Source organism: Schistocerca cancellata, chromosome 4, assembly GCF_023864275.1.
Source record: "Schistocerca cancellata isolate TAMUIC-IGC-003103 chromosome 4, iqSchCanc2.1, whole genome shotgun sequence".
Classification (NCBI taxonomy): Eukaryota; Metazoa; Arthropoda; class Insecta; order Orthoptera; family Acrididae; genus Schistocerca; species Schistocerca cancellata.
The window spans coordinates 262,358,508-262,376,129 of NC_064629.1; the positions used below are offsets into that span (position 1 = coordinate 262,358,508).

Sequence of the window (17,622 nt, forward strand, 5' to 3'; positions counted from 1 at the left end):
TGACTTTAATACTGTTCCTCATTTTTGCAGACCATTCACTGTAATCTGTCTGAAAAAAATCATTAGACAAGGTATAAAGATTGGTATATTGGCTGCTTCACCTGAATTCATTTCTAGTACATGTAAGCAGTAGCTTTCATAATACTCATATATTTCCTGTTAACCACTTTCAAACACATGTAACTCACTGTTAATTGCATAATATGCCCACTTCCTCAACACTGTCACTGCTTGTCTGTCCTACAACATGTTGTTGCATTTAGTTGGCGGCTGGTGACTTAGAGATATCAATTTTGATCTCCATCTCCTGCCAATATTTGTTATTGTGTACTTAAGAGTTCTGAAAAATTCTATGACTTTTCTTGTCAATCAACACTGTATTATTGTGGTAACTTTGCTGTTCTCTACAAATAGATGTGCTTTACATTCAGGATGCAATTTGGTACATAAGTCTGGTGACAGCATGAAAAATCAGCAGAGTAGTCTTCACTGATGTCAAATGGTGTGATGGAGATTAAATAATTGTCTGTAAAATGCTGACAGTCACTGACTGAGTGCAAGATCTGGAAAGTCGACACGCAAAACTTCTACACTTATTTGTAACATACTTCAAAATAAAATGCTTCATACAATTTATTTACTTTTTGCTGCTTGTGCCTATGGGAATGCTCTGTAAATCTTCCCTAACTCCTAATTACCTAACAATAAACCAGATTGTCCTTCATCCCACAAATTTAAATTGGCCTGCATGTGGAAGTAACATATTTTAGGTCATTAATATAAAATAAAAATATTTATTTGCAACAAAAAATTTAATTGTCTCCAAGTTTCAACATTATTAACACACAAACACCCAAGTATTAACATTTCAGTTTCTTCAAAGCCTGCAGAGAACAGGCTACATTATGAATTCTTGCACTGCCCAAGCATTCCTGGTTGGTGTAAAACACAGCATACTGAAACAAAATTAAGATTTGATATTAGGAGCTACATAACACAGAAATTGCAAATGTCATAACAGTTAAAACAAAACAAAAGTATGTGGGTGGCAAAACATATTTAAAAACTATCAAAGGTAAAGGGGAGCAGCAAAAACACTTGCTACACTTAACAGCAAAAAAAGTGGGCCACTGCTGAATTCAACCAATGTAACATAGCTGTGTCACAGGTTCTCCAAATGCCGAAACCCTGTGGGGTGCAGTCTGACTATACACAATGGTAAACACACTAGACTACCAGAGAACACTGCTCATTATGGCAGTCAGTCCAGATGTAAACAAATGCTAGAAAACATGTTATTAGAGAAGAGACAGTCCTGAATGCTTGTAAATTAAACTTCTATACAATAAGTGACACTACAGAAATCTTACCCCACTCATTAAATAACATGATGAGATTTTGTTTGTGATACAAATTTGAACCCAATATTTACCAAACAACGCTTACGTGTCTGATTGAGGCTTGACTAGGCATAAAGAGACACAAAATATTGAAGGTTCACCAGCATCAGTTTGCAAGGCTGAGTGTCCAAACCTGGAAATAAATGATGACATGTTTAGCATTGTACCAGAAACCCTATGAAGCTTATATTGCTCCTGAGAAGTAACCATGAAAAGTATGTAATAAAGTGCAACACATGAGTGTGAAACATAATGAAGAAAAGCTTTGGTGATGGGCAGGGAGTAGAACCCAGTACCCACACAAATTGTTTACGAAGCAAAATCAGATGTCAGATATTAAATATCTTCACCAACAGCATGAAATCAGAACCTGAAATGACAATACAAATTATTTCTGACTAGCAGGGATTTGAACCTGGCACCTTCCGTGAGTGCTTGTAGGTGCAAATAGATATGAAATATTTATTGTTTCTTCACCAGTAGCAAAACGTGCAAATGTTTGGCTCGAGGTAATGCTACGAATAATACTGTGCTGTCTGGGACTCCCACGCCACTCATATCATCATCGGTGACCCCACACAAAAAGGTGTCAACTATGAAATTCTCTTTCACTAATAATTAGGATCACGCTGTTCATAGAGACCTGGGGGAGTTTGGCATCATGACGAAACAACTAAACGATAAGACAGTATGATCTCTAAAGGTTTAAATCCAGAGAAAAAATTGGAATTGGACCTCGAATCCCTGTCCAGTGATAATATTTTCAAAATCTCAAGGTCACTTAAAATTTAAAAAATGGAGGTCCTATGACCTGGCATGATGATTGATTTGTGAACTAAAATAATATCAGCAGTGTAAGAAAGCTTACTAGAGACAGTTTCTGCAAGCAGCGACTTCCGCCTCTGATAGCCAAAACTAATCCAACTCTGTTCCAGTCCGTAGCAAATGGACATGTTTAATGTTAAATTGGAACCACGACACAGTCCTGTGTTTCTTATTTGGCGTTACTGGAGGTGAAGAGGGTATGTTTGTGGCTGTTAAAAACTGTTACCCCCAGCGGGAACTGAACCCAAACCTTAGCCATTACAAGGAATTCTCAGTTCAACCAACCACCAAATTTCATGTGTGCTAGCATCATATTTTTTGTCATAAAGGGGTATGCAGCACATGGTACGAGAGGTGTTGACTTCCACTTGAACTGTTGTGAATAACCTATTCATGGTCTAAAAGACAACGTCATGCAGTGCGACCACAAAGCTGCGATATCAAACCCATTGTTTTCCTTTCTTTTTTAGGCTGTATTCCATCTGCCTGCTAAGAGCATCAGTCTGACAGAAGTTTAGACACAATTTTGTTCATTTCCTAACCATTCAGAATAGAAAAATATTGCAGAAACATGTTTGTGATAGAGATCATAGGTGTCTTTCATGATAAGACCAATTTCATCACCTTAGCCAGCGGCTACTTGATACAGACCGATGTCCGCCCATGTAATTGTGACGCATTGGGCACATAGCCTATGACTGCAGTGGACTTTTCTGCACTCAAATTAGCAAGCATAACAACATATAATGTTGCATATGATATAATACTATGCTTCAGCATGCTCTGTGACGGCTTTGTATGGCATGTAGCTGTAAGCATATTTAACTGTGGTCTTATTTTGTTCATGTTTGTAGTATAGCTCATGCCATGACAACTTGAATATTTCTCATTTTGATGTTATAAGGAGCATCACTTATGCACTAGAAAATGGAGTCTAAAATTGAGTTAAGTCTAACATTTGAGATATTGTGTTCTATTTGTGTTTAATGAAAGGATGAAAGCAGTGGAGGCAGGTTGAAACACATGTGCCCGGTACGGAGTGATTGCTAGTGGGAAAGCCAAGTTGTATTGTTTCCTGTATGACCGTTCTGAGAGAGGCGAAAGTCACTGCTTGCAGAAACTCTGTCACTAGTAAGCTTTCTTACACTAGTGATATTATTTTAGTTCACAAACCAATAATAATGTAAGGTCATATGACCTTAATTTTTAATTTTAAGTGACCTTGAGATTTTGAAAATATTGGCACTGGACTGGGGTTTGAAGACCAATTCCAATTTTTCTCTGGATTTAAACCTTTAGAAATTATACTGTCCATCATTTTGTTGTTTTATCATGATGCCAAACTCCTCCAGGTCTCTACGAACAGCATGATCCTAATTATTAGTGAAAGGGAATTTCATAGTTGACACCTCTTTGTGTGAGGTCGATGATGATGTGCATGGCGTTTGAGACCTAGGCAGCGCAGAATTATTCATCGTATTACCTTTAGCAAACATTTGTATGTTTTGCTACTGGTGAAGAAACAAATATTTCATGTCTATTTGCACCTATAAGCACTAGCGAAAGGTGCCGGGTTCAAATCCCTGCTAGGCAAAAATCATTTGTATTGTCATTTCACGTTCCAATATCATGCTATTAGTGAAGATATTTAATATCTGACATCTGACTGTGCTTTGTAAATTTGTATGGATACTGGGTTCTACTCCCTGCCCATCACCAAAACTTTACTTCATTGTGTTTCACTTTATTACATACATTTCATGGTTACATCTCAGTAGCAATATAAGCTTCATGAGGTTTCCGTTACAGTGCTAAACATGTCATCATTTGTTTCCAGGTTTGGACACTCGGCCTTGCAAACTGATACTAGTGAACACTTAATATTTTGTGTCTCTTTATGCCTAGTCGAGTCTCAATCAGACACATAAGCTTTGCTTGGTAAACATTGGGTTCAAATTTGTACCACAAACAAAATCTCATCATGTTATTTAATGAGTGGGATAAGATTTCTGTAGTGTCACTTATTGTATAGAAGTTTAATTTACAAGCATTCAGTACTTTCTCAGCTGTAATAATGCATTTTCTGTTATTTGTTGCATGATGGTATTGGTTTACATCTGGACTGACTGCCATAAAGAGCAGTGGTCTCTAATAGTCCTGTGTGCTACCCATTGCGTATAGTGAAAGATCTGTAGTCCACACGGTGTAGAGAACCCGCAACACAGCTATGCTGTGTTGGTTGCTTACCGTCAGATGCGGCCAACACATTGGAAGTCAGGGTTGGCCCACTTTTTGTGCTGTCTAGTGTACATCATACATGACTGGAGAACCTTCAACTTTGTAAAAATGATACAAAATCAAAATGTACTTAAGTACAATGTACTGAGTTATTAAGAGGTTTATGAGGGCTATATAGCACAATTTAAACAATAATATTGCCATTGTAGCTGCTTCTACTGTACATATGCATCACTGAAGTTTAACACAACAAGATTGGTGTATTTCATGGATTCTTTGCAGAGCAATACTTAATGAATTTCTTGGTTTCACATCTCTCATAATTGTTTCTTTTTTTAATAATGGTAAGCAACAGTAATAAGCAGTAATGCAACTAGAGGCATAATACAGTAAAATTTTTGGCAAGATAGAAAAACTGAATTAACTATGGTCCTACTGAAGTTATAGACACAGTATTTTCATGGTATAAATTAAGAAGAGAATGAAACAATTAGTATTGTATGAGGGGTCCCCCTTTACTACTAATAGGTTTTCTACTTGCACTATTTTGTGTCATAGTATCCCATTAAATGATAACCACAGACTATATTGTGTCCTTTGTCACTGTTTCAGCACAATGCTAACCTGACCAGAAAGAACATTTTGTTATACATACACAAAAATTGAGTAATTTCAATAAAATTGAACCGTCAGGTGGCTTGCGGAGTATGGATGTAGATGTAGATGTAGATGTAGATGTAGAAAATGTACATGATGCTCATAGCATAACTGAAATTACAGTCCTAAAAAATTTCCATAAAAATTAATAATCATAATACTGCACAAGTTTATGTACAGTCTGGAACTTGCCTGCTCTCAAACAATAGTCAGTTGGTGACATACTCTTGATTTAATAACTTTCAAATCAAGCATCACACACAGAATTTTTCCATTTGGGGAAGATTTAACAGATACTTGACTTTAGATTGAGACTGTATGATTGATGTTACAAACTGCCTATTGATATTGTTGAAGCAGTTCTCAAGTCTACATCAAGGACCGAGATATCAGTGTTATGAATCACAGCAACTCAGCCAGCAAAAAAATTTCATATTATGTTCAGGCAACATATGAGCCGCAAATGAGTCAGACAGTAGTCTTCCAAGTTGACTGCAGCACTAAAGGAGAGGGGAGGGGGCAGGGGGGGGGGAGGAGGGGGGAATGGAAGCTAAGTAAATGTCAGTGTCCTGTGCTCAAAAGCAAGTCAGTACCAGTTTCTGTGTTTTCAGTATCTGCATTTTTGGTGTTGTTTCAAAAGGGAAGATTAGGGTTTGAAGTATTTCTGACAATGATGTCATTAGAGATGGATTTTTGTTTTGCTGTAGGATCTTACAGCCGTTTCGTGTGAAACAACAAATTCTTTCAGTAAGTATACTGTTGTTTGACTAATTTACCAAAATTACTGTTGCATTTCAGTTGGAGGCTCTTTAGTGCTGCAGTCAATGGTTTCCTGCTATGCACATTTCTTATCGCTACACACATTGGCAATAAGCCAACTTCAATGTAGTAATACAGCAGCATTTTTCATGTGATTGAATCACAATCTGTTTGTGATTAGGAATTACAAATGCAACTACAGTAAAACTACAACTCTGTTAGAAATCAGAAATTACAATGAAGACAATTGCAGTAGGGGAATTACAGAAATAAAACACACTTGGTTCTCTTGGCATGTAAAACTTGATGTGGCAAGATATCTGAGTGTGTTATTTAAAAGGATATCATGATAAAATATTTTGAATATCTGCATTATAGTAATATTTTCAATTGGAAGTGTCATTTCTGATCATTTGGTATCTGAAATTTATGGTACCACTACACAAAAGTAGATACTAGGAAATTACAGAGAAAGATAATTCAGTGATTTAACTGAAACTTATTTAATTTAATGGTAAAGTCCTCATGAATAACACAAAAGTCAGAAGTATGTAATACCGGATAAAAAATTTTGCTCTGATTAAATGTGTTATAGGTTTAAATACTATGATTAAAATTAACAGCCAAGTTCTGGAGCAGGTTTTCCCTAAAAATCAACCAGCTAAGTTACAATGAAACACAAAGAACAGAAAAAATACTATAATTTATAATAAACTGGCTGAAACTAGGATTCACTTGCAATACATTGTCTTAAACATATGTCATGATGATTTTACAGGCACTGACAGTACTGTTTCTGCAATGTGATGGTCTTGACACATTTTTTTGCACCGACACACTTTTCCACTTATTTATTTTCATGCTATCAGGTCATTGTTCATTTTTCAATGAGAGCAAGTGAACACTGTCGATGGTGTCTTGCAGCCAGCAATGCCACCTGACTAAACTTCTCTCCTTTTATCTCTTATTTCCTCTGCTTACTTTCCTTGTTCCTCAACAATATTTTTTTCAACATTTTCTTTCTCAGATCTCCTGTCTTTCCTCCTGACTCTCTTACTTGTTTCTTTTCTGTCAAGCCTCCTCTGTGTGCTTTCTTTCTAATGTTTTCTATTCTTGGGCACACTGCTGGCTGACATTGCCACCTCACCTTTCAATACTGGATTCATCCTAATTTGATGCTTGGTTGGTTTAAAAGAGGGGGGAAGGGACCAAACTGCGAGGTCATTGGAGAAAGGAAAAACCACAAGAACGACGGAAGTCCAACAAACACTTAAATGGACAAAAGGGGACAAGAAAACCACAGAAACACAAGAAACAGGTAGAAGAGATTAAAACAACAAAACAGATTACCATGGCTGGCTGATCATCAGAATAAAAAGGTGAAGCCAGCCACTCTGCAACACATTAAAACCTCCACCCTAAAAGCACTAGGGGGGCAGGACACAGAGAGACAAAGGACATCAAATGATAAAACCCACCCTCACAAATAAAACATAAAACTAAATCAGCCTATGAGGCGTTGTCAGATAAAATTAGCAGCAACGAGTCTGGTAACCCAAGATTTTGTTGCAGGGCAGTCAAAGTGGAACAGTGCACTGAGGAGGGGTGGGTGGGTGGGGGGGGGTTGTCTTCACAGTGCAGGAGGTAGCCGTGGGTCACTGAAATGTGGCCAATGTGGAGCCAGCAGAGAACCACAGAGTCCCTACGAGAGGCCCGCATGGAGGACTGGCACGCATTTGTAGTCTCCTTAATGGCACACAGTTTGTTTTGCGTACTGAGACTGTGCCATTCCATCTCCCAAAGGAGAAAAAACTGGTGGTGTAAAAATGAACGCAGGTCAGTTATTGGAATGCTGATCTCCATAAGCAGTTTCTGTGTAGCTTGTTTGGCCAGCCTGTCAGCAAGTTTGTTGCCTGGGATTCCAACGTGTCCTGGAGTCAACACAAACACCACTGAACAACTGGACCGTTCCAGGGCATAGATGGGCTCCTGGATGGTCGATACCAAAGGATGACGAGGGTAGCAGTGGCCAATAGCTTGTAGGCTGCTCAAGGAGTCTGTACACAGAAGAAACGACTCCCTAGGGCATGAACGGATGTGCTCAAGAGCACGAGATATAGCCTCAGCTATGAAGTGAAAACACTGCAGCCACTGGGCAAGGAATGCTGTTCAATATGTCCTCCATGGACATACATGAAGCCGACATGACCAACAACCATCGAGCCATTGGTGTAAACCACTTCATGGTCTCGTAACATATCAAGAATCGAGATGAAGTGGCAGCAGAGAGCCGCGAGATAAACTGAGCCCTTTGGGCCATGTGAAAGGTCCAGGCAAAGCAGCGGCCTACGTGTACACTATGGAGGTGTACGCGAATGGACCTTGAGTATAGATGGGAAAGGTAAAGACTCCAGTTCAGATAGAAGGGATCGGGCATGAACTGCAATTGTAAGCCCTGACCTGGGCCACCGATGCGGGAGATGAAACACCGTGGGTGGGAAAAGGACACGGTAATTTGGATGCACAGGAGAACTACCAACGTGTGCAATGTAACTGGCGAGTAGTTGTGCACACCTGACCTGCAATGGAGGGACTCCAGCCTCCGCCAGGACAGCACACGTCTTTGGGCCAAAAACTGGAAGCCGTGGGCTAGAGCCCATGACAGCGCCTTGTGGATGGCTCACTGTAGGTGCCGCTCAGCAACACCAGTACCGGTGGAGAAGTACGAAATGCAGAAGTCATCTGCATACAGAGATGGTGAGACAGACGGCCCTAGAGCTGCTGCTAGACCATTAATGGCCACTAAAAATAGAAATACACTCAATACAGAGCCCTGCGGGACCCCATTCTCCTGGATTATTGGGGGAGGGGGGGGGGGGACTATGGGAGGCACCAACTTTAACATGGAAAGTAGGAACCAACAGGAAATTCTGGATAAAAATCTGGAGCGGGCCTTGGAGACCCCACTCGTATAATGTGGCAAGGATACGATGTCACCAGGTGGACAATACACTTTGCGTAAATAAAAAAAGACGGCAACAAGGTGTTGGCATCTGGAAAAGTCTGTTCGGATGGCAGACTCAAGGGACACAAGATCATCAGTGATAGAGCTAACCAGGCGAAAACCACCCTGGCACGGAGCCAGTAGGCCACGTGACTCCAGGACCCAACCCAATCAGCAACACACCATACATTCCAGCAGCTTACAAAGAATGTTGGTGAGGCTGATGGGCCAATAGCTATCCACATCAAGCGGGTATTTGCTGGGTTTGAGCAGTGGAATGATGGTGCTCTCTCACCATTGTGATCAAAAGACGCCATCGCACCAGATCCGGTTGAATATCATGAGGAGGTGTCACTTGTAGTCAAACAAGAGATGTTTAATCATCTGACTGTGGATCCAGTCTGGTCCAGGAGCTGTGTCGGGGCAATGTGCAAGGGCACTGAGGAGCTCCCACTCTGTAAATGGGGTGTTAAAGGGTTCACTGCGGCGTGTAGTGAACGAGAGGACTTTCCCTTCCATCCGCCATTTGAGAGTGCGAAAGGCTGGGGGGTAATTCTCCAATGCAGAGGCACAAGCATAGTGCTAAGCAATCATGTTTGTGCCAGTAGATAACATGCCATTTATGTTAACACCGGGAGCACCTGTTGGGGTATGGTATCCAAAAACTCGTTTGATCTTTGCCCAGACTTGGGAAGGTGACATATGACACCCAATGGTCGAGATGTATCTCTCCCAGCACTCCTGTTTCCGTCCTTGGGTAAGCTGGTGAATGCGGGCAGGGAGCCGTTTGAAGGCTAGGAGGTGCTGCAGGGAAGGGTGCCAATTATGCCGCTACAGAGCTCGCCGACGCTCCTTAATTGCCTCAGCGACCTCCGGCGACCACCATGGGACTGTCTTTCACCGGGGGCACCCTAAAGAACGAGGGATCGCATTTTCTGTCGCAGAAATGATCATTGTAGTTACCTGCTCAACCACCACATCAATGTTACCATGTGGGGGGAGATTCAACAGTGACAGCACAGGTGAAAGCGGCCCAGTCTGCCTTGTTTAAAGCCCATCTGGGCAGGCATCCGTGGGCATGAGACCAGAGAAGTGACAGGAAGATGGGGAAGTGGTCACTACCACAGAGGTTGTCATGTGCTCTCCAGTGGATAGATGGGAGAAGGCCAGGACTGAAAACCGAGAGATCAAGGGCCGAATATGTGCCATGTGCCACACTGAAATGTGTGGGGGCACCTGTATTTAAGAGGCAGAGGTCGAGATGTGACAGTAGATTTTTGACAAATCTGCCTTGGCCAGTAAGCATGGTGCCATCCCACAAGGGGTTGTGAGTGTTAAAATCTCCCAAAAGTAGGAAAGGTTTAGGGAGTTGATCAATCAGTGCAGCCAATGCATTAAGGAGTACTGCACCATCTGGAGGAAGATACACGTTGCAGACAGTTATTTCCTGTGATATTCCTTATCCTGACAGCCACAGCTTCAAGAGGGGTTTGAAGGGGCACAGGTTCACTGCATACCGAGTTCAGGACATAGACAAACTCCAGCTGACACTCTGTTATAGTCACTACGGTTCTTGTAATATCCCCTATAGCCGCAGAGGACAGGGGTCCGCATTGCCTGGAACCAGGTTTCCTGGAGGGCAATGCAGAAAGCAGGTGTAAAACTCAATAGCTGCTGCACCTCAGCCAGGTGGTGGAAAAAACCGTCTCACTTCCACTGGAGGATGACGTTATCGTGAGGCTGGGAAGGCATGACGCACACAAGGAGGCAGGTTATACTTCAGGGTCACCTGCTGCCACTGATTGAGTATTTTTTAACCATTTCTACGGTGGATGAGGCATCAGTGAGATGCAGGTCCACAGGGGACACTAAGATCTCCACCTGATCTTCAGATGCAGAATTGGCAGGGAGTAGTGGTGTTGGGGTCATTCTTCCTAGTTTGCTTGTTCTCTCACTTCTCTTTAGGGGCTTGCTGGGAAGATTTCTCTGAAGCAGCTTCAGGCACGGAGGAAGACCATGAAGCTTTTCGTCCAGCAGCTGTTGGCTCCTTGAGCCACTGGCGAATGTCTGCTGTGGCATTAGTGGAGACCTTGGGAGAGAGGGCCCCAACAGACCCCTTCGACATGAGAGGAGCTGGAGGAGGCTGTTGCTTCTCTGGCAGGGGGGGTGGGGACCGATGTCCCCTGCATTTGGAGGGGCCTTGCTCCCGAAGTAGGTGCTTTGGGAGCAACGGAGGAAGATTTGCCCCCTACCACCAAGGGAGCGGATGTATTCTGGTGGCCCAGAGGGTCAACTGTTTGTGGCACAGAATGAGGAACCACTGGCACTTGGGACAGCAATGGTAATATAGCTGCAGCAGGTCGATGTCAACAGAATGGGGTTTAGTCTTTCCAATTTACATTTAGCCTCTGTGTAAGTCAACTGGTCCAGGGTCTTGTACACCATGATTTTCCGTTCCTTTTGGAGCACTGGGCGGTCGGCAGTCTGGCAAGCAGGGGGAGTTGTGCTCTCCACAGTTGATGCAAGTGAGAGGATGCGCACATGGAGCATCTGGGTGCAGTGGATGTCCGCAGTCTCGACATGTGGCGCTGGAAGTGCAGCGGGAAGACATGTGCCCGAACTTCCAGCATTTAAAGTACCACGTAGGGGGAGGGACGTATGGTTTAATGTCACAGTGGTAAACCATCACCTTGACGTTTTCAGGCAATGAATCACCCTCAAAGGCCAAGATGAAGGCACTGGTAGCAACCCTGTTGTCTTTGGGTCCCCTGTGATTGCGCGCTGGATGAAATGAACACCCCGCCATTCTAAATTGGCACGGAGCTCGTCGTCAGACTGCAAGAGGAGATCATGATGGAAAATGATCCCCTGGACCATGTTGAGGCTTTTATGGGGAGTGACAAACACGGATATCACCCAGCTTGTCACGGACGAGTAACACTCAGGATTGGGCTTGGGATGCTGTCTGAATCAAGACTGCGCTGTTTCGCATCTTGGACAGGGCTGCCACTTCTCCAAACTTATCCTCTAAGGTGTTCAATGAAAAATTGAAGCTTCGTAGGTAGAAAGGAGTCCCCATCCGTTCTGCTACAGACTAAAAACCAAGGGGAATATGGCTCTCTCCCTTCTGTATCCCTACGTTCCTTCCATGGTGTAGCGATGGAAGGATCACCAGCAAGAGATGACTTAGTGCGCTTCATTGCGGGTCATCCCACCAAAGCAAAGGCCAACTGGCATGATGGCCATTGCCGGGAGTCCTGATGCCCCAGAAGGACAGGAATCTACTCCTTGGCATACATGGGGACTTAACAGCTCAGGCATCGGCAGTGCGATCCCTGTGTTGTCAGGTGGCTACCACCAAATGGGTACATGACAGCCCCACACAACGGACTGGCTACCGTGCTGGATATTGGTCGCAGAGAAATACAATATTGTCATGGGGCAAAAGAGGACAGGAGACAACGGAAGAAGATGACATACCCCGGAAAGTGTCCTCACCCAAATAGTTGAATCGGAGGTGGAGATGCAATGCTGTGACAAGAGATTTGAAAGTGGCAGGTCAAACCATAGAATGAGACCTGAACTCATAGGGCCAAAAAGTGAGACACTCCTTTTAGTCACCTCTTACAACAGGCAGGAATACCTCAGGCCTATTCAAACCACCAGACCTGCAGGAGGGCCTAGTTTGATGCTTTGCTTCATATGCCACTCCTAACACCACCTCCACACTGCTCCACCTGTCACTATAGATCAGTAGAAAATGTTTCTAATATCTGAATGTTATGCAATGGCTAATATTACTAGGCTATAGGAGTCAATGTAGCTTCTTTTACCCATTATCTTTCTTTGTCCTTGGTTCTTTATTTCTGTCAAGTAATATTTTGTCTCTGCATGTTGGTCTAGGAAGCTGACAAACTTGCCATGTTGAAACCTGCATTGTGGATTTTTTTTATATACCCACTGTTAGTCAACTTAGAAATAAAAGCATACACAAAATAGATGCTGTTAACACGAAACAGAAGTCAGTCATGCAAGCACTGATGCATCAATTGAATGCAGTCAAAAGATAACAAAATATCTGGAGAGAAATACAAATTTTCATCTATAACTTTCTTTCCAAATTGGTATAAACTGCATGCACACAAAAATGAAATTTGTGGCACATTTACAGCACGAACATAAAGGATGACAATTGACAGCTCTGCAAGTAGCAGACATATTTCCATGTTTTTACAGAAAACTGGGCCAAACTTAGGACTGAGTCTTGTATAATATCAGCATATTTTGAAGAGTGTTCTTCATATTTAATCATATTTTGAACCTGGAGAGAGGAAAAAAATAGTGTGATAATGCTTTCAACTTCAGAATAGCACAGTGATAGTCTGAACACTGCATAAATCTGTCAATAGCAATTTTCCATTCTAATGTTCCGTAAAATACATTTCACAGACACAAAAATTATCAGTCTGCTGTTAGAAGTACTTTCGTCGTACTAGATGAAACCTGCAGTATCTGTACATATTTGTCACGGTCAGTTCAAAATGCAACTGATAATGATGCAGAATTTTTATTACCTAACCAAGAATCTAGAATAAGGTGTTTGTTTTCAGAAAATGGGAAAAAGCATGGTACATGAAAAAATATAACATAGTTATTTTGCATTTTTCTGTCTGCCGCAAAACTTTCTGTGCAGAACAATGCTCTTTTCACACATAGTGGAACGTTTCTGGTCAATTCTTGAAGGTAAACAAATAACATAGTTAGCAATGAACCATCCAGACCAATCACGGGTATTATTGTGTATGAATGTGTTAATGCAGACATGAACACAGTTATCTTTATATGTTTTTCATCTTTGAATTAAAGCCTTCTTTTACCCTGCATTTCATTTTTAAAACTAGACTGTCCTGCAATGTACACAAAAGATTCACTAAAACCAATGATATTATTCTTTGCATCTGTAACAGTCACCTTACAATTGAGCCAGCAGCCTCACCTCACCTCAGCTAACACAATGGTTCTCTTGAGATCATTGCAGTTACGCAACGTCTGTTGTGGCCAGTACTTGGATGGATGATAACTCCCTGGATACATCATGCTCTATTGGCTGCTTCCCCTTTACCTTTATAGCAAAGGAGAAGAGGGATGGTGGGGTAAAGTCCCTGATCACCAGTCTTTGCGCCACTGTCCTGGACGAAATTCCAGATTTCTCATACAGTGAGGGCATGTAACAATGCTATTGTTGATCTGTCTGTCTCATGGGGACATTAAGCTCAGAGGCACCACCAGTGCTATTTGAGAGTAGTAGGCTATGTGCCGGCATTGGGTTTCTTGGTTGGTTTGGGGGAGAGGACCAAACAGCAAGGTCATCAGTCCCACAAATCTAGCACAAACATGGCACCATACTCCATACACACCTGTTTCAGTCACCTACACTTACCAGATACAGTGAAACACACAACTCTTTACTTTCACAAAGGAAAGGTGCCAATGTGCACAAGGGATAGGAAAAACTCTTCAAATTAGGCGGCTGAACCTGCCCTTCAGGGTCCCCCAACCAATCATGCCATATGACTTGACTTTACAATTAGTTCACCCAATGCTCTATCTTTGTTTGACTTGGTAATTTTAATTTCAGATTCTTCTTTTGGAGATGAATGTTAATCAAATGTGGCAATACCACTCACAAGTTCTTCAGGAGTACAACTATCTTTAGTTTCTTCACCATTAGTGAGTTTGCAATCTGTAACACTGGGTGCTTCAGTCATTCCTAATTGTACATCTACAGTATATAAAGATTCATCTAAAAGTTTAACTACCATTTCACACATGACATAATTTTCACCCATTTTCTGTTGATAGCTTCAGTTGGTGTCTGTTACATATATCCATAGCAAATAGCAAAACATTCACAGTGATCACATCACCTGCATTGCATAATATTTTTTGGAGTCATTGGTATGGTTAGAATGAAGCTTCAAACATTTACCAAAAATTAAAAGAAAGTAGAGCAAAAAATGAATACTAGCATCTATTTTACACAAGCCTTGGATCAAGTTCACTCTTCAAAGAGCATCATGCTGGCTGGCTGCAATTCACCGAGCATGAGCAGTGCGTACGCAATAACAGTCTTTCATTATATCCATGTGTCTCCATCTCTTAGTTGCAGGTGCCAAGCCAGAAAATAGCAGTTTTCTCATTTTTTTCAGTAACTTCCAGTGCATATTGGCAGGTGAAATTCATGTGTATTTCAGGAGGTGATAAGTAGCAGCAGGGAAAACAATTATGATAGGTATTGATAACTAACAGTGGCAAAAAAATTAAGACAGTTTTCAACAAGAAATATCAGACCATTCCCTTGTGAGACATTTCCAAATAAGTTACAGTAAATCAGCAAGGCCCCATCATATTTTCAGCATGGTTAATAAATTGTGGGGAAGCGGTGTATCATACACACATTGAAATGATTTGTTACAGTAAGTAATTTTCATCAACTTCAGTTTATCTTGAGGAAGTCTGCCTCAGTCATGACTGCACTATTCTTCTCATCAAAGACTCCAATTAGATTCTTCATTAAAGGAAGGTGGTTCTCTATATACCAGTTCCAGAAATAAGAAGTTTTTGTACTCTGCCTGGCAATTTCTTGATCATATTGTTTTACAACTTGGTCTGTTTCACAGATTAAATTATCTTCATCTGCTTACATGTTTTACCTTCATCTATTTTTAATGGTGTTACCAGCTATAAGGTGTTGCATGAGCAATGTGTGTGACATATGTTTTTGTAAACTGTTTATCTTTCATAACAAACAACTATCTGCCACATCAACATTAGCTGTCTTACCATGTAAAACAACACAGAACGGTCCGTGATATGTCCACGCAGTTTACAGTTCACAATCCATTGTCAAAGGAGTATTACTCATTACAAGAACTTTTAGACACACATTTAATGCATGGTGCAACAGGATGTAGTGCCCAGAAAGTTGAATGAATATAAAAAGGAATGTTCCGCATTGGAAGAAATTTATGATCATGGCTACAAATGTACAAGGAACTTGTTTGCTCAGGCCATAAAGAGCTGGCCAAGAAACAGATATTCCTTCCGAACATTTGAGTCCTTACCACAAAGTTTCCAAATTAGGATAGGATAATCTTATCATCAGTGCAATTTTAATCATACAGACTTGGGACACATCGTATATAGAGTAAGTTATTACACATAAGACAGCATTTCTAGTGCAAAACACTACCCAATGCCCTGAGAAATAGGCAAGTGCCTTACCTGTCCTGGTGTAAGTGCTCTCAGACTTTCCGCAAGTTCTATCAGAACATCATTTTTGTTGATAAATGAGACCTTGCATGGAGTCAGTGGTTTTGTATGTTGGAAACGGAACATACAATTCAACACTCCATTTTTCCTTAGAGATTTTGGGACTGAATGAATCCAGTTCATTCCAGATGCCAGCATGAATTTGGAATAGAGACAGGGATGGTCTGTACCTGCAGCCTGAAAAAATCATTCGTACAATAAGCATTTTGGAAAACATTAAACATTGGTATGTTATCACATGATCTTTACACATTTTGTATTCTGATGGGAAGTTCCTTTTACATATGAATGGTTCCATCAAAAGTCTAAAAAGGGAGGAAATGAAACTTGTTGAGATCCATAATCCACATAAATTAAGTTCCTGTCTGTTAAACAAGCTCCGTCACAGAAGATAGCTTAGAGTTGGATCTAAGCGGACTTCATGGAAACTGCATACAAAAAAATGTCAATAATGATTGACTACAAACATTGTTAATAAAAGAAAACACTTAAAATTTGATGACTTAAGTGTGCTCAGGTGCACAAACCTCAACAAAAATTATCAGAACAATCTCAACCTGAAATAGTTGTATGAATGTTGGGTGAGGTGATTTCTCTGTGGCAAAGCATGAATAATGCATCAGAGGTGATTGGTATTTACTTCCAACAAATGTTGCAGATCCTGACATCATTGTATAGATTAATGTTCAGTATGGCAGCCTGTGAAAGAGGGAGGTGATCTAAACTCAGATAGATTTGTGTACCACACTAATAACTGTTGGACTGGCACACAGGTCAGCTTGAATATGATTTTTAACTATTTTCTTGCTGACCCAAGTGCAGAGCTAATCTCCAATCTCTACCTCAAAAAGTTATACGACAAATACAAATAGAACAAAGCCCACAGTATTCATGGGAAAGGCTATGCACAGGACTTTCCTCACAAAGAAAGGACACCTGGCCACAGAAAAAAGAAATTTAATTACCAAGGCCAGGAAGAGCAGTTTTCTATCATCAGTGGTGTCTGTCCTGCAGAACAACGACGTAAATTAGAAAAAATGCTGTAGACTTGAATCTGGTGAATGGTAATGAATCATGACACCATTATCACACACTTGAGGATGTATCCCAAAATAGGTACACATCCAGGTAATCCTTGGACCTAGGAATCCCATGCTGCATCAGATACAAGTAGCCATGTGGTCATTAAAATACTATAGTGGCTTCCACAGGCAGCTACCATCAACAACAGGGAATCATGGCATTTTGATATACAACTACAACATTATCATCAGACATGCCAAAAATAAATAGGGTCACAAGGCTTGTTGATGCAATATGTCAATGCAAGGTCCCAAATCATTAACACTATGACCAATAGTATGGCAGATTTGAATTGTTCCAGGGTCCATTATCAGATTATCACAA

At 41.2% G+C, this 17,622-nt stretch overlaps 1 protein-coding gene across 1 annotated transcript in view; it reads right to left on the reverse strand.

Moving 5' to 3' along the window:
• Window positions 1–780: 780 nt before the first annotated feature.
• Window positions 781–17,622, reverse strand: part of LOC126184909 (mitochondrial tRNA-specific 2-thiouridylase 1) — an 89,256-nt gene continuing 72,414 nt past the window's right edge. The window contains exons 6-7 of the mRNA XM_049927571.1: window positions 16,168–16,392; window positions 781–956 (exon numbers count right to left, since the gene is read on the reverse strand). Coding sequence (XP_049783528.1) covers window positions 861–956; window positions 16,168–16,392 — 321 coding nt within the window. The 3' untranslated portion in view covers window positions 781–860. The remainder of the gene's footprint in view (window positions 957–16,167; window positions 16,393–17,622) is intronic.